The 18,069-nt window shown below is 39.0% G+C and overlaps 1 protein-coding gene across 3 annotated transcripts in view; it reads right to left on the bottom strand.

Moving 5' to 3' along the window:
* Positions 1-4,754: 4,754 nt before the first annotated feature.
* The window catches only part of ARHGAP19 (Rho GTPase activating protein 19), a 62,935-nt gene continuing 49,620 nt past the window's right edge, over positions 4,755-18,069 (bottom strand). For all 3 annotated transcript variants that reach the window (XM_072805834.1, XM_072805835.1, XM_072805833.1), the window contains 4 exons: positions 15,558-15,656; positions 12,060-12,170; positions 11,345-11,423; positions 4,755-7,043 (listed from right to left, as the gene is read on the bottom strand). In XM_072805834.1, the coding sequence (XP_072661935.1) occupies positions 7,033-7,043; positions 11,345-11,423; positions 12,060-12,170; positions 15,558-15,656 (300 nt within the window). In that variant the 3' untranslated portion in view covers positions 4,755-7,032. The remainder of the gene's footprint in view (positions 7,044-11,344; positions 11,424-12,059; positions 12,171-15,557; positions 15,657-18,069) is intronic.

Below are 18,069 nucleotides of genomic sequence, written 5' to 3'. Positions count from 1 at the left end.
AAGAGAAGATGTGGCCACAAGTGCCAGTGGAATTGAGGAGTAGGTTCTGGAGGAGAAGACAGCCTAGGATTAGAGCCCCAGTGGATCTGGAACATAGCAATATAACAGGAGCCATTTATGTAATTCAATATTTTCTAGCATCCATGTTAGAAAGGTAAAAAGAAATAAGCAAAATTACTTTTAATAATTTATTAGCCTGATATATCCAAAAAATCATTTCAACATGCAATATTTATAAAAAATAAGACATTTTAAATTCTTATCTTTTTATATTAACATGTTTCACACTAGCTTTTCATTAAAAAAACTTTTTTTAAAACTAACATGTATTTCACGTGGAGAGCATATCTCATTTCAGATTGCCACATTTCAAGTAATCAATATTCACATGTCTAGAGGCTACCATATTGGACAGTGCATATGAGAGAGCAAAGAAATGAGGATAGACTCTTCCTAAGCCGTTCCCAGAGTTGGGGGCGGGGGGTGGAGTGCAGTGGTTATGTGGACACCATCGTCCTGCAGCTCAACATCATTCCCGGCAGGCACAGAGACTGCTGTCTCCCAGAGACAACCCTGAGCAGCTCAGGAGAATGTCCTGCAGATCCAGAGCCCAGCCAAAAGATGCACCACACAGTGTCCTATACAGAGGATGCCAAGTGGAGCTCATGGGCCAAATCCAGGCCATGGAGGAGTTGTGTTTGGCTCCCACAGTGTTTTCAATCTCTTGGAGTAATTGTTGTTTTCACAGCTTTATATTTCCTTCCTGGCTCTTATAGACGTTGGATGTGTAATATTAAATTACACACACGGTTCTTGAAGTCAGGTAGTCCTGGATGTTAATCTCGACTCTACCACTTTTTAGCTGACATTGGATACACAATTCTTCATATGTCTTCTACTATAAAACTGGAGATCACAATACTTCACAGAGATGTTTAACTTGAGTGAGATAAGGAATTAACTGGCTAGCACAAAGCTTGGTACATAGTAAGTACCCAATAAATTGTGGGTATTAGTTTTCATTCACAGGAGGCATGAATTCCTTAGAGCCCTTACCATGGTCCTATTTCAATATGGGAAATTTGAGAAGTACATGCGTAGCAGCAGCTCTCAAAATTAACCTCCGTTTATTTGCAAACATAGATGTTGAGGAATGGGTTCTACACTCACAATTTTTAGACAATCTGTTTCCTTTCTGCTGCCCACAGGTATGGTTCAACTGAATTAAGCAGTCTTCAGTACCAAGGCACTAACAATTTTAAATGGCTTATATCTGGGAATGAAAGGGCAAAGCTAGCAATGACACCAGTGGCCTCTCCTGTTAACCTCCATCCTGGTTCCAAAGTGGAAGATTCTTTGAATCTGGGCACTGGATGCTGCTAGTAAAAGAAATTAATGACCAATTTGGACCAAGATTTGGCTATTGCTCGACCCCAATTTTTATTTTTATTTTTTTCGTTTTTTATGGGGAAATTAAAAGGCTGGGACTTTAAAATATCTAAACAGTCATGATGAACGCTATACCACAACTCTCTAACCTGGGTTTCAGCCTTCCTTACTATTCATTCCCACCCCCATAGACTTTAAATTCAGAAATGTAGGTAGGAGAAAGAAAAAAAAAAAAAGCCACAGGGGACAGAGGCCCCAGAACTGGCCCAGGAGAAAAGGAAACTAAGGAAAACTCTTCCCGGGGAAACTCCTGTTTTTCCATCTTCCCTTCCTACTGTTTAATGCAGATCTGCTTCTTCATTCCTTTCTACAATTCACATATTATGTGCTCAGCACTGACTAGGCATTTTGATCACCCTATTTTTCAAAGTAACTCTTATCTCCTCCATCCCTTTTTTCTTTTCTTTTGCATTACTCAGTTTCCCGTGTGCTATCTGTAAGAGTCCCTCTATGTTTCCTGCTCAAGAACAAGACATGGCTCCTTTCTTTACAGTAAATAATAAGCTGGTCCTTGGGGGATTAGGAAAAGGACAGATAGTTCTGAGCAGCACCTAGAGAGCCAACATGGCAAAAAAGGACCGCATGGGTAGGTAATGGAGTAAAGACAACCGCAGGGTTTTTATTTGTGCTCCAGATTTAAGTAACTCCTTTGTTATCAAAAATAACTATGTCAGCATCAATAACCTGCTGATTATAAAATATATTCTGGCAGAGAGAGAGAATTAACATCTAATGAATACTTGCCATCTGCTGGGCACTGTGCAAGGCTAGTGGCTCTCAGTATTCTAGTGGTCAAGGACTCCTCTGGGCTTCCTATGGAAGCTATAAAGTCTCTCCCTTAGAAAAATTCACATGTACACAAAATTTTACATAGACTCCCAAGGGCAAACTGTGTTCCAAAGCACAATCACAGACTCCAGATTAAAACTTTTTGTGCTAAGCCCTTATATCTAAGAGCACGTCATTACTGAGACAAGATACCATTATCCCCACCTTACTGATGAGAGGACATCGCCAAGGTCACATACATAATAAGTGGCAGAAACATTTCAACCAGGGTTGTCTAAACACTACTTGCTGCCCAAGATGAAAATGTCATTTGGTTTCTACTGTTATTATAACTGTCACTACTTATTTTCACTCCTTATTTTTTTTAAAGATTTTTTATTTATTTATTCATAGAGAGACAGAGAGAGAGAGAGAGAGAGAGAGAGGCAGAGACACAGGCAGAGGGAGAAGCAGGCTCCATGCAGGGAGCCCGACGTGGGACTTGATCCCGGGTCTCCAGGATCACGCCCTAGGCTGCAGGCGGCGCTAAACCGCTGCGCCACCGGGGCTGCCCCCTCACTCCTTATTTTTAAACAAGGAAATAAGATTATGTGAGAAACTGAAATCTGTGCAAAACATTCTAGACTCAGCCACAGGATATGAGAAAGGTTAGAATTCCCAGAGGTTCCAGTCCCATTTCCTATCAGCCAAAGGCCCATTCCCCCTGAACTCACCTGCTCAGATGAAAAACAAGGCAGAGGTACTTTTCTTAGACAGTGACATATTCCTCAGAACAAGAAGCAACCTCTCTGTTAATAATATTTCATTAAAACTGGGGGAGGGGGGTATTTTTAAAGAAGCAACCTCTCCTTAAGATAACCTATCAGTCAAAACAGTAATTAAGAGACCAGTCAGAGCCTATGGATATGAAACAAAAGAAATTTAATTTCAGAATATTACATGAATAACAAAGAAAGACAATGCATATGGTTGTTCTTTATACTTACATATATATATATATATATACATATATATATATATATATATATCTGATATACAGTCAAAGAAGAATGAAATACAAAAAAATGGTGAAACAGTTAAGGAACCTTGCTTCTCTTGTTGAGCAAGATCAGGGAGAGCCAAGGGCGACCCCTACTATGGAGGGCTCCGGGTGGGAGTGTTTTTCCCAACAGGCTCTGCCAGTTTCGAAGCATCTGTGGGAGTGCTCAATGGCTCTTCAGCCCCCCGGCTGTGGCCTCGCACACTCCAGTTTCCATGGCAACCCAAGCACTCAGGCTATTATGTACTCACCTCGCTAGCCCCTCCACTGATTCTCCACTAGTGGAAAGATGTCAGTACTGACTGTCTAGGAAAGCTAGCTTTTCCGGGGGAGTTTTAGATTGGTTTTGAAAAGCTTGTGCATCTTAGGAACCCAAATTTTCCCCAAATTCTAGAGCAATCTTGCCAAATGCCAATATCCAGGTTTAAATCAAGGTCCCATCTTCAGTACAAAAGCTTCAGGGTGAAGGGGACAGGGATGAGGCTCTCTCTGGGAAAAGAAGTTCTATTTAGAAAAGACCTTCCAGCATGTGTGTGAGGCCCTGTACGATATAAGGAAGCAGCAAGTGTCTAGAGAAGTCTGTTCCCAAAGACCGCTTCCCCAGTTATGCATGGACCACACAGCTGGTCACTGCGGGGCACAGGAACAATGACCATAGGTTCTCCTAGAAGGCAGTATTTTAAACCATATCCTAACAGAGTCTCCTGTGAGGGAAACTACACAAAAACACTGCATCTGGGAGGAAAGAAAGGCTCTGCTCTGACACTCTGGGATCTGCTGGCTTCCTTACAGGTCAAGAAAACGGCCACCTCTAGATCTCCCAGTGGTCACCACAGTCAAGAGTTCTGCACTACTCCATTTCCCAAGGGTGCTCCCTAGAAGGATATTCAGGGTGAAGAGTGGGTGGAGGACCAGCTGTGGTTTCAGTTATAACCAATTAAGTACCAGCTCCTTTAACATGTTTTGGCACTCAGGTACAATCAGGATCTTTTAATCTTTCACTGTGGCAGTGGAGTCTTTCAAACCAGATTTCCTGGTCTCAGTGCAAAAGTCTATCATTATAAAAGGTTAGACATTCCAGTGTCTGTGGTTTTCACTGATCCAACTAGTGTAGCTCACCCCGGACCTGAATCAAGGAGGTGCTCTGTGTCTTCACATTTATGCCCACTGGCACAAGTCTACTGTCCTGTACTAACATCACATCAGAATCCATCACAACTGACCCCAGAAAGAAATGAAATGTTAAAAGCCATAAAAGGAAGCATTTCCAAAGAGACTGTTCCAACATGAAAAATAAACATAGCAGATTAAAAAAAACAACAACATCTTATAGATTAAAAAAAAAAAACTGTTAAATACTGGCTCAAAAATACACCCCCCACCAAGTCAGAAAGGAGACAGTATCCTGCTCCTTTTGATAAAGGGCTTTTGTCTTTGAGTTCTCCATAAGATTCCATAGGATTAGAACACTCAAATATTACAAGGCAGAAGGTTATGCTGTTTATTTCTCAAATTTGGATTCCAACTGGATCACAACTTCTATTTAAAAATGACCTATCCCACCCTTTAAGCAAGGGAAAGTATATTTAATAAATAACTTAAATGAAACATGCATACCCAAATTCACACATAAAGTGCCCAAGAGGGCAAGCTGTACAAAAGCATGTGCATGTGGCAAGCATCTCTCTCACCACCCTAGCCCTGGCACAACACCTAGGTTACCAATTCCATTCAACCAAAGTCTTCTAAATCTCAGCTACCTCTCCCTCAAATAGAACCCCAGAACAAAGCCGAAGACAGGAAGGTATCAGGTCACTGCTCTGCTCTCTCCACCTGATGCCAGGCATGTTTAACAGACCATACCACTATGGGATGAAACACTTAGACAAATAAAGAAAGGAAGTATCAGGTTAAGGGAGAATACTATTCCAGTCTGGTCGAATCAAAAGCAGTCTCTCTGTGCATTCACTGGTAGTTGGTCCTTATTTTCTCAATAATAAAAAAGCCAAATAGAAACCTACACAAACATATTTGCTAATAAGTATTTTTAAGGATGATATAAAACTGCTCTAGAGAAAGGGGCTTTTAAGCAGGCTTATACACCCCACCATCTATTGTTCACGATCCAAGTTGGAAGGCCAAATTTTACATTTCTCTTCACTACTGCTATTAAGCAGCAAATGAAACAGGAAAGTATGGAAGAGAGGATAGCTGGCCACAAAACCAAACTGTGAACCCCCAGAGTCATCTTTCATTTCGGCAGAAATACAGCTCTTTCAAGAGTTTCAAGATAGTTAGCAAGTCATACTTTGCTGGGCACTGCTTCCTCACAGAGCCTGACTGAGCTCCTGCACAGGGTTTGAGCCATTACACAGCTTAAGAAAGCAGGCCCACTCCAAACGCTCTCTCCTGCCACATGCTGCTCTCTAGGCAGTGAGTATATACAACAGATCAAAGCCATGCCACTGCTTGCTTACCTCAAACACACATGAACATCCCCAACCCAGTCAAAGCCCCAGCCCCACCTCCAAACTACTCCTGCACCCATCCTGACAAGGACGGGGGCGGTGCGGCAACCCTCCTCAAACACTGATGATGAGCCACAACAGCTTCCAAGGGAGAATATGCTCTTTGAAATCCTCTCAGCCCTGCAGAGAGTGATGCTCACTTCCCCCTGTGACTCCTGCTCTCAGGAGACAAGTCTAGCCTCACACCCAATCCCTTAGAAGGTGAAAGATCACCCCAACCACAAGGTGTCACCCTGGACATAAAGCCAGCTGGCCCCAACCTAGTCACACTCCAGAGTTTCCAGTACATTCAGATATTTCAGTAAATCTCTCTCAAGCCATTGGTGACTTTCCTTGAGTCACAGTGATCTGGCACAGAAATAGTGGCACCAGAGATGTTTTAGGTGAGGAGAGACTGAATGAAGAAGACAAGTTCCACAACCACACAATTACTTTGTCATCACTAAGGAGAGGGAAAGAAAGGGGGAGAGAGGAAAGGAGGGAGGAAGGGACAAAGTTAAAAACTGACATTTGTTAAAATATGGTATCATTCTGAATTCTCCTTTTTCAATAACTCAGGTCCAAGAAATAATTTTTCTATTTCTAGGAAAGCTGTAAGTTCTTTGAACAGAAACGATATTGAGGAATACAGCCTCATGAGATAAAAAGCTTTCCCAAAGTTTAAGGTGGAAAAGAAGGGAAAGACATCTGTCTTAGATGCAATTTAGATGACATAAATAAAAAATGGCTTCAAAAAAAACAACAACAAATAAACAAGAAACAACCAAAATACGCCACCATGCCATCAAAACAGAGAAAAGCCTCAAGTATCAGTTGAAAATAATATTAATCCACTAGGACTGACAGTACTTAAAAAAAAAAAATCACTGGTAGTTGAATACAACTTTCATATTTTAAAAAATAATATCAAACAAATACATGGAATAAGCACTGTAGCCCACCTGGTTCTGCCCATTTACTGTGCTACGTGAGCTGGTTGGCTGGTTAGTGGTTTCTCCACAATATTTTCAAAAAGAGAGAGAGATGCTAGCACCCATTCAGTAGACAGAGTTTGCAGACATCCAGTGAGTGGGGTTAGAGGTATCAGTCAGGTCATAGGATTAGTTGACTTTCACAATGCAAAATGCAGCATGCAAGCTGCAAGTCCAAGCTTCTCTGTGAGCAGTAATGATGCCTGGTCCACCAATGAGAAAATTCTGGATGGACAACAGGAGAATTCTGGATCCTTCAGAGGAATCCTAGGTTGAAAGAGAAACAAAAACATTAAGCATATTTATAAATATCTTTTTGCAAACATCTCACATAAGAGCTAGAGAATCTATACTTAATTTCTACAAACTGAGGGTTAAAGAGCTTAATTGAGAATTTTTGACTTTCTATCAAGTAAGTATCTCTTTGTCCATGTACCCTAATCTCAGTTCATTAAAACTTAATGCCGGGATCCCTGGGTGGCACAACGGTTTAGCGCCTGCCTTTGGCCCAGGGCGCGATCCTGGAGACCCGGGATCGAGTCCCACGTCGGGCTCCCGGTGCATGGAGCCTGCTTCTCCATCTGCCTGTGTCTCTGCCTCTCTCTCTCTCTCTCTGCGACTATCATAAATAAATAAAAATTTTAAAAATATTAAAAAAAAAACTTAAAAAAAATAATAAATAAAAAATAAAAAATAAATAAAAAAAAAACTTAATGGCAATAACAGCGACCAATGTACTAAGTGCATATTTTGCACCAGACTCCACTCTGAACACCTTATGTACATTATCTTATTTATCTTCACAACAATCTGTGCATGAGGTAATGCTCTTGCCATTTTACAAGTGAAAAATCTGAAGCCTACACAAGTTAACTTGCTCCAAGATTAACAGATATTAAGCAGCAAAGCTGGGAATTGAACCAAAGTATAACTGAACGCAGAGCTCAAAGCCTTACCACAACTATGCCTCTTACCAGCGAATGTTTATTAAATGCCTACAACGCACTGTCAGTACTGGGAGGAAGAAAAGAACAGAAGACAGGAGGCTACAAATATATTCTCAGGTCTGGCCTTTGTCTTCCAGAAGAGAAACTAGCTACAGATATCAGACAATACATGTGAAGTAAATAACCACAATAAATCATACTAAATATGTCAACATTTTAATAGCGTCAGTAAGAGTTCAAAGGAAAACATTCATCTGGCTGGGTTAACCAAAGGTTTCAAAGAGGAGATGTGGTTTAGGTTGGGCTTTGAAGGAAGTAAGATTCTCACTACTGAAAATAATGCCCAATAATAAGAAGGTGACAAATCAGCAGTCCTCATCTGAGGGCGAGTTTGCCACCTCCTTCCCAGGGTATACTTGGCAATGTTTGGAGGCATTTTGGGTTGTCAAAACCGGGGAAGGGTGCTACCAAGGGAAGCTACTAACCATGACACAATGTACAAGGCAGCTCCCCATGGCAGAGAATTATCTGACCCCAAATGTCTACAGTGCCATGTTGAGAAACCCTATGCTAAATAAATGTCTTTTTGCAGCGTGCTCTTGATGATAATAAAACTGCATTATTTCCCTCAAATAATATTCCTTTTATAAAATCGCCATCTGGAGATGCCACGTTTAGAAGCAGTTATTCAACTGAGAGAATAAAGCTGTGGGTTAGCCCAGGCTGCTGAGAGGTAAAAAGTAAGAGCAGAAATAAGCAGAGAAACTCAGGATAGAGCACTTAAAACACAAAGAGAAGGGCACCTAGGTGGTTCAGTTGGTTGAGCATCCGACTCTTGGTTTCACTCAGGTTGTAATCTTGGGGTTGTGAGAACAAGCCCTGCATTGGGCCCCATGCTTGGCATGGAGTCGGCTTGTCTCTCTCCCTCTGTTCCTCCCTACCCCACTCATGCACGTGTGCTCTCTCTCAAATAAATAAGTAAAATCTTAAAAAAAAAAAAAAAAAAGAAGGGGGAAGAAGAAGAAGGAAGAAGAAAGAAGGAAGAAGAAGAGGAAAAAGAGGAAGAAGAAGAAGAAGAAGAAGAAGAAGAAGAAGAAGAAGAAGAAGAAGAAGAAGAAGAAGGAGGAGGAGGAGGAGGAGGAGGAGGAGGAGGAGGAGGAGGAGGAGGAGGAGGAGGAGGAGGAGGAGGAAGAAGGAAGAAGGAAGAAGGAAGAAGGAAGAAGGAAGAAGGAAGAAGGAAGAAGGAAGAAGGAAGAAGGAAGAAGGAAGAAGAGAGGTAGGCCAGCAACAGGAAAGCTACCAGAGAGATGGAAAAGAATTCAGAAGGAAGAACAAGAATAGGGCAGCATTATGACAGCCAAGGCAGGCCTTTCAGAATACAAGAAGTGACCAAGGAGAAAGCAGTATGAACATGCCACTGCCTAATCCAATCAAAGGTGTTCATTATGTGTGGGCCCCCAATTTTCTGAATCACTTTTTTATTTTTAAGTAGGCTCCACATCCAACATGGGGCTTGAACTCATGACCCTAAAATCAAGAGTCACATGCTCTGCTGACCAAGACAGCTGGGACACCTGATTCATTAATTTGAGAATCTAATAAAACTATATGTTCTGTCCTTCAGAAAAATGTACATAGGCACCAACACATAAAATGACATCAACAATACCAAGAACTTGATTAAAGCCCTTAGGAGGTCCATACATAACAGCTCAAGAATCCCTGCTCTAAATCTTCTTGGTAAAATATGAACTTGGCTTATTTCTTTAATGCACTTCTCCCTTCTGAAAGTAGAATTGTCAGTATAAAAAGACTTACTATTTCTTGATTCTTTTCTTTTTTTTAAAGATTTTTTTAGGGATGCCATCAGCTATTTATGAGCGGTTAAGCGCCTGCCTTCGGCTCAGGGCGTGATCCCGGGGTCCCAGGATTGAGTCCCACATTGGGCTCCCTGCCATGGAGCCTGCTTCTCTCTCTGCCAGTTTCTCTGCCTCTCTCTCTCTCTCTCTCTCTCTCTCTCCATGAATAAATAAAATCTTTTAAAAATTATAATAAAAAAATAAAGATTTTTTTTATTCATTTGAGAGAGACTAAGAGTAAAAGAGATCACAGAGGGAGAGGGAGAAACAGTCTCTCCACTGAGCAGAGAGCCCAATGCAGAGCTTAATCTCAGGACCCTGGGATCATAAACTGAGCTGAAGGCACACAACCTACTGAGCCACATGGGTGCCCTTCTTGATTATTTTCAAAAACGAGAGCCACAAAAGGTATAATTTATATAAAACAATGTATCCTACAAAAATAACTTATGCTTGGTTTTGATTTACAGATATATACGTAGAAATATTTAGACACACATAACTCAAACACTCAACTTGCCTAAAGACAGCCCTGCTTCTGACAGCCCAGTCAGAAGCAAGATGGAAAGAAAGAGCATTCAGATAATTCATTCAAGAATAAGGAACAAGACCACACTGAAATCTAATCTTCTAGAAAAGAAAAAAGATTTATCCGTAAGGGCTGGACTTGTTCTCTTTCTATTGCTGATGTCTCAAATCGTAATTAGCTCATGTCTCAGTAGTAAAATGCACACATCAAGCCAGAGATCGCTTCATCTGCCACGTGAGCCTTACAAAACAGACAAGTCTCTGCCGGTCCTCTCTAGTCACAACTATCACTATTTGTTAATGCTTCTAAGACATTATTTCAATTAAGCCTCATAAGAAATCTGTGAACTAGATATAACTATTATCTTTATTTTCAGAGGAGGAGATGAATGGTTTTCCTTGGTTAGAAAAATGAAGTCTCAAATCAGGTCTAACAGCAAATCCCCTGGTTCTCCCAGTGGACCACATGGCTTCCTCAGGAAAAAACACAGCAGCGGCTGCCTTTTACCAGAACAGCCTGCTGCAACCAGCAGTCCCAGCACCAAATAATCTTTTTTTGTCCGAAAAATATGTTGTATGATATGATTTCCAGGGTCCAGCAGCTATTTATTAGCTGGAAGCCTCACTGAATAAACAAGGCAAAGTCTACACAGAAAAAGAACATAACGGGATCCCTGGGTGGCGCAGTGGTTTAGCGCCTGCCTTTGGCCCAGGGCACGATCCTGGAGACCCGGGATCGAATCCCATATCGGGCTCCTGGTGCATGGAGCCTGCTTCTCCCTCTGCCTATGTCTCTGCGCCTCTCTCTCTCTCTCTCTCTCTCTCTCTCTCTCTCTCTCTCTGACTATCATAAATAAATAAAAATTTAAAAAAAAAAAAAAGAAAAGAAAAAGAACATAACTATTCTATGTTTATTGAGCATATTCTTAGCATTTCTGTACTTGGTCTTTCAAATTAGTTTACACTTGCTTTTAATTTACTCAACAAGTATTCTTAAGATTTTTTTCATATGTGTCCCATCTGCCCAAAAACGCAGGGGCCATGTGTGTCCATCTTCACAGCTCTACCCCTCAGCACCCGAGACAGTGCTGGGTAGATGATCAGTAATCATCTGCTGACCAGCCTTGCAATTTTACATTGCTTCTGACAGTGGGAATTCAAAAACTGCTACTGATGGACTAGAGGCAGAAAGGACTTACATTCAGTAAGAACATGGGATAAGTACAATCAATACCTTTTTTCCCCTCTTTCTTCCCCTCAGACCATTTCAATCTTGTTGGTGTCATCGTGACAGCTGGAGAGCCAGAAAATAACTGTAACAAGAAAATTTTATAGTGGCTTAAATGTGCTAATTAATGTCATTCCTACAGACAGACTTTATTAACAGAATTATTTGCTTGTTCAATTTCAATGTGAAGCATTTTACTGAGGCTGATTGTATTTACATCATTAGTTTTAACTGATTTTATTGCTGACTTAATGAAGCAGCATATCTGGGATAACTAGAAGTGCCACCCAACATATAATGCAGTGCCAAGTAGGCCCAGCTCAAATGTTACCTGCCAGTAAGAACTATCCCTCCAGCACTTTGTGGAGCTCTTTCACTCTATTTGTCATCTCTGCATATGACATATCCTTATTTCCAGAGGAGAAGATGGGCTCAGAGAGAATGAATGGTTTCCCTTGGCCTCAAATCAGGTCTAACGGCAAATCCCCTGGTCCTCCCAGAGGACCACATGGCTTCTTCAGAGGAAGAGCTGTACCATACTAGCTATAGCTTCCTGGAACTCCACATGTGTTTGTTTTTGACTATCAACATAAATTAAAGGATTAAAGAAAAGGCACAGTTGAATGACCTAGAGAAACACAGTATAACAGAGGACGGTATATCAATATTTCTCCTTTCTACCAATGTCCACAAAGATGAAGTCCAAAGAACAATATCTTACTAAGTTCATATTTTCTTTGCTGGTTCTCTTCAATTCACCAATGGCTACAGATTCCGGAGTAGGGTACTTGTTTTTCTTTTCTGACATCATCTGATTTCCCAGGACCTTCCGCTGATTTAGGAAGAGAAAATATGTGATTTATAAAGATCTACTATTTACAGCTCTACTGGTCTTTAAATCTATAGTTTCTTAGTTTAAAAAAATTTCAGCTTTTTGGTAAATTCTCCAAGGCCATCTTATAATGGGATGCCAAAGCATGTTACCAAAAACTATGAAGTTATTGCCTTTCTTTAGGTGATCACTTTTCCTCTACATTTAAAATAGCTGAAATTAAAAAAAAAAAAAAAGCTGAAATATAAGAAGCAGATTTATAGTTGATTTAAACTAGCAAAGCAGGCCAATTACAGTGTGTTTCTGAAGTCATAAAAAAACAAAAACAAACAAACAAAAAAACACAACCACCACCAGTTATTTACCAGTATAATTTTTTCCCCAAATATGTGTTGTCTCTGGCAGCTGTTAAGAGTCCCCTCTCTACTCAGGGAAACTTCTTCTGGGTCCACCTTAAGGCTGCTTCCCTGTCATGTCCTTGCATAGGATTAGAAAATTTGGAGAAAGTCTTTAAGAGTTTCTAATATAGCCACAAGAGTGTACAGGCCTTCTTAAGAGGTTCACATGACTATACTGTCATTCAGAGCAGGATTAAAAGACCTTTCATCTGAACAGCTTAGAAGCTGACATAACCTACTATAACAGCTGATAGTGACAATTCTACCATCTTTGGGGAATTCTTATCTTTTTCTTCTTAGAGGATAGTTTAAATCCCAAAAAAATGTAACAAAACTAGAACATTAAACTCTACAATATGAATCAGCAGCAATATTAAGAATATTTCAATGTCACATAAGAGAAATTTTGGAGGAAAAAGTCTAGCCCACGAAAGGAATCAAAGCAGAATATAAATAAAATAGCTAAAATGCAGGAATGCTGGAAAAATGAGACTACTACATCTTCCTTTCAGAAATCAGCTGTCACCTCAGAGTTAAGCTGAAAGGGGGATGCTAGGAGCCAAAAGACTGGCTATAAAGCTTCCAAAGAAGTTTTTTTTTTCAGATTTTATTTATTTATTTGAGAGAGAGAGAGAGCGAGAAGAGCACAAGCGGGGAAGAAAGGGAGAAGCAGGCAGGAGATGGAGAAGAAGCTTCCCCACTGAGAGAGAGAGAGAGTGAGAGGCAGAGACACAGGCAGAGGGAGAAGCAGGCTCCATGCAGGGAGCCTGACATGGGACTCGATCCCGGGTCTCCAGGATCACACCTTGGGCTGAAGGCAGTGCTAAACCGCTGAGCCACCAGGGCTGCCCCCATATTTATTTACATTTCAAATCAACATTTAGAAATACATCTAAAGCCACTGCAGAAGAACTTACTAGGAAGAGAAAACTACACCCATCTAGCTTCAGTTAAAGAAATATTTGTTTGACACATAGAGAAACCTTTATTTGACTAATAACTTTTCTTGTTATCAATCATCTCAATGACAGGAAGTCAAAGGGAATGAAAGACTTCCAAGTAAAATGAACCAACAATGAACTATACCCAAGGAGGTGAATGTACTGCAGGGGTTCTAGCAAAATAAATTACCTTTTAATTATAGTAAAATATACATAACACAAAATTTATCATTTTAACTATATTAAGTATATAGTTCAGCATCATTAATTCCATTCATATTGTTGAGCACCATCACCATCATCCATCTCCAGAACCTTTTTAATTCCCCAAATTGTGTACATACTAGACAATAATTCCCAATTCCTCCAAACCGTTAGACCCTAACAACCACCACTCTACTTCTTTCTCTATGAGTTTGACAATTCTAGGTATCTCACATAAGTGGAATCATATAGTACTTGTTCTTTGTGACTGGTTTATTTCATTTAACATGATGTCCTCAAAGCTCATCCATCTTGTAGCATATGTTAGAATTCCCTTCCTTTTTTAAGGCTAAATAATATTCCATTGCATATATATATGTGTATGTGTGTATATGTGTGTATATATATACACACAATATTTTGTTTATCCATTCATCGGTCAATAGATATTTGAATGGCTTCCACCTTTTGGTTACTGTGAATAATACTGCTATAAACATGGGTGTACAAATATGTGTTCATATCCTTGCTTTCAATTCTTTGGGGTACATATCCAGAAGCGGAATTGCTGAATTCTGTAGTAATCTTACTTAATTCTTTGAGGAACTGCCATACTGTTATCCATGGCAGGTGCACCATTTTATATTCCCACCAGCAGCCCATGAGGGTTTCAATCTTTCCATGTTCCCACCCACACTTGTTATTTTGTTTTGTTTTTTAATAATAGTCATCCTACTGTTATTTTCTATCTTACTGTAGTTTCGATTTGCATTTTCCTAAAGATAAGAGATATTGAGCATCTTTTCAGTTGTTTATCTTCTCTAGAGAAATATCTACGTCCTTTGCCCATTTTTAAATTCTTTTTCCCATTTTTGTAGGAGTGCATTATATATTCTGGACATTAACTCCTTACTAGATATATATTTTACAATATTTTATTCCATTCTGAGTTGTTTTTTCATTCTGTTGATCACAAAGGAAATTTTGATGTCAAGCAAGACTAATGTCTCACAGACTAATGGCCCCCACAGGCTAACAACTGCAGGCTAACAACTGCAGCTTAAAGAAAAAATATATATTACAAGGTATTTATTTTTATTTTCCATTTTAATCAGACCTCCTTACTGTTGTTGTATTTATAGATTCTAAATTTATAGATGTTAAAATAATTTTAAAAGAAACACAGCAGAACACAGAACTGTGCTTAATCTCTCTCCAAGTTAACCAGAACCTTGCCTTAGTTTTATGCCTGAAAATTCTAATCCCATTATTACGTTATCTACTGCCACCTGATGGCAACATGCCTTAACTACAAGTTCATATCATCCGCGAGGACGTGTGAACTAAATCCACAAGTATAGTGATGGCAGCAACAGCCCAGTAGATATTGTACTTGTTTTTAAAACAAGATTTTTAAGTAATTTGCTGCAAAGGAAGAGAATATACAACTGATTAAAATATTAAGCTTACAAAAATTTAAATCACCTAAAATTTGCTAGGCTCAGAAAATCCATTTCCTAACCATTTCCATAAGTCTGTCAACTCCATTTCTCCATAGCTTTTGCAAATTGTAAAGAACTCTCCACATTGGGGACTCTGTCCTCAGGCCCAAAGAGAAGGAAGGACCTTTCTTTTACTCTCTAATCATACAGCTCCTTCTCCAATTCGAAACACAGCAAAATGCTATAAAAACCCGAAGTTTTTCCAAATTCTATCCTTATCCTCTTACAAATAAACCCTTCATAGGATCCCAAAGAAGAGAAGAAAACTGTTTATGCATTGAAAAGTCAGACTGTTAAGTTTTCTCTAAGTCAATGCTAAAAATGAGAACACAGCATACCTACCTTAATAAGGCCACTGAAGGAACGTGAACGGGCTCTTTTCTGTACCCGAGGAGTAGAAGATTCTCGCCCTGGTGTTTGGGTCACAGATTGCTTATTAAACTAAGAGAAAACATAAACATTTTACTATTATTTCCTCTACCAGGAGATAGGATTCTGTGATAATCAACAGCTAAGTGTAAATATGCAGAAAAGTCCAGGAATAAGTGAGTCTGTACACATATGGATTAGTAGGTTACTAAGCAAATTTCAAAAGCAGAAATGATGTTGCCAAAAAAAATTCAAATTTATTAAATTACTATAAGGAGACTGTACTTCATTTTCCTTTTTCTTATGTACTGTAAGTTTGGTAGCATCACCTCTATTTTATAAACAAGGAAACCAAGACCCAGAGAGTTATGCAATTTGCCCAAGATCTCCAGCTGGTAATCAATATTTTTTGCAGAAAATATCTTGGACATGAAGAGTGACCAGCACAACCTAAAACAATCCTTAATTTAACATTAATTGCATACAGAATAAAAAAGTTACTAAAGCTCTTTAAATGGACATTTATTATGAGTGCTTGCCAGCACTATAAACGGAGGAAATATATCAAAATAAAAAGTGGTCAATTTCATCAATATCAACTCTTTGTTTGATGGTATCTAACATGGAAAAATAGAAAACCTAAAACACTGTATAGTCTTATTTATAATGCTTTGATTAGCCATTTATCTCCTTAGTTAAAAAATATAATACTTGGGAAGTATTATACTTGGATGGGTCAGCAGTTGAACATCTGTCTTTGGCTCAGGGCGTGACCAGGATCCAGGATGGAGTCCCTTGCTTCTCCCTCTCCCTCTCTTTCTCTCTCTCTGTGTCTCTCATGAATAAATAAATAAAATCTTAAAAAAAATAATAAAAATAATACTTAAAACTCTTCTACTTATCTGCCTTTTCTAACTATAGTTTCTAAATATGTGAATTGTAATTTTGCAAATTTTTACCAGTTCAAGTTCAGTTCTGGAGGTTTAAAAAAAAAAAAAGACACTCTTCATACATATTATACAGGTACCAAAAAAGTTCTCAAAGTTAATTACCAGAAAATTTAGTCACTTCTAAAGAGTTTACAAAGCAAGCATCCATCCAAAATAAAAATAAAATAAAATAAAAATAAATAAATAAATAAAAATAAAAAATAAAAAAAACAAAGCAAGCATCCCTCCAATATATCATTCCTGATAATGTTGGCCAGATGCAATAGGGGGGCTGTCTTGTACCTAGCTGGTGGGAGCATTAATAATTTTCTGGGAAGCTATTTAGCAATGTGTGCCCAGTCTTTTCAAAATGCATACAGTAGTCCCCCTCTATTCGTGGCTTTGCTTTCTGTGGCTTCAGTACCCTGTTATCAACCACAGTCCAAAAGCAGATGATTCTCCTAGCCAGTAGTAGTAGCCTAACGTTATGTCACAACGTCTACATCATTCACCTCACTTTATCTCATCATACAAGCATTTTATCATCTCACATCATCACAGGAAGAGTACAATATAGTAAGATATTTTAAGAGATATTTATTTTATTTCACAGAACTTTCACCACAGTATACTATTATAATAGAACAACTATAACATACTTCTATTTTCTTAGTAACTATTGTGGTTAATCTTTCACTGTGCCTAATTTATAAATTAAACATTTATTATAAATATATATATATTTTTAAAAAAACAGTATATATAGCGTTCAATACTATCCATGGTTTTCAGGCATCCACTAGGGGTCTTGGAATGTACCCTCCACAGATAAAGGGCAGGAACTACTGTATTAAAAAAATACACACTATCTATGAAGTTCTTACCAAAAAGAAAAAAAAATCTAATGTATTCAGATCAAGCTTCTAGAATTAGATCTAACTACAAATTTATCATAAATACAGAGGACTGAGGTATGTGTTAACACCACAAGGGTGACACTAGCAAAACTAGACTGTGGAAAACAAACTATATGGTTTCTTTCACAAATAAAGTGCAGGGAGAGAGACAATGTACGGATGTGTGTGTTTAAATGCAGTGTGATAACTTGGATTAGACACTGGCACAGAAAAAGGATATTAGCAAAAAACTGCTAAAATCTGAATCAAATCTCTCACATTAATAGTAATACATCAATGCTAATTTCTTAGTTTTAACAATATTACTATTAGGAATGAAAAATACATGAGAATTCTCTGTACTATCTTTGCAATTTTTCTCTAAATCTAAATTATGTCAAATTTAAGTTGATTCAAACAAAGTTTGGCAATTTTTTTTGGCAATTTTTTTTTAAATAGACTTTATTTATACATGATAGACACAGACAGAGAGGCAGAGACACAAGCAGAGAGAAGCAGGCTCCATGCAGGGAGCCCGATGTGGGCCGCGAAACCGGGACTCCAGGATCACTCCCTGGGTCAAAGGCAGGGGCTTAACCACTGAGCCACCTAGGTGTCCCAGTTTGGCAATTTTTTAGGGGAAAAGAAAAAGAGGGGAGA

The sequence above is a fragment of the Canis lupus genome, chromosome 29 (genome assembly GCF_048164855.1).
Source record: "Canis lupus baileyi chromosome 29, mCanLup2.hap1, whole genome shotgun sequence".
In the NCBI taxonomy this organism is placed as follows: Eukaryota; Metazoa; Chordata; class Mammalia; order Carnivora; family Canidae; genus Canis; species Canis lupus.
The sequence above is the reverse complement of the archived record's forward strand: the minus strand, read 5'-3'. Positions and strand labels throughout refer to the sequence as shown.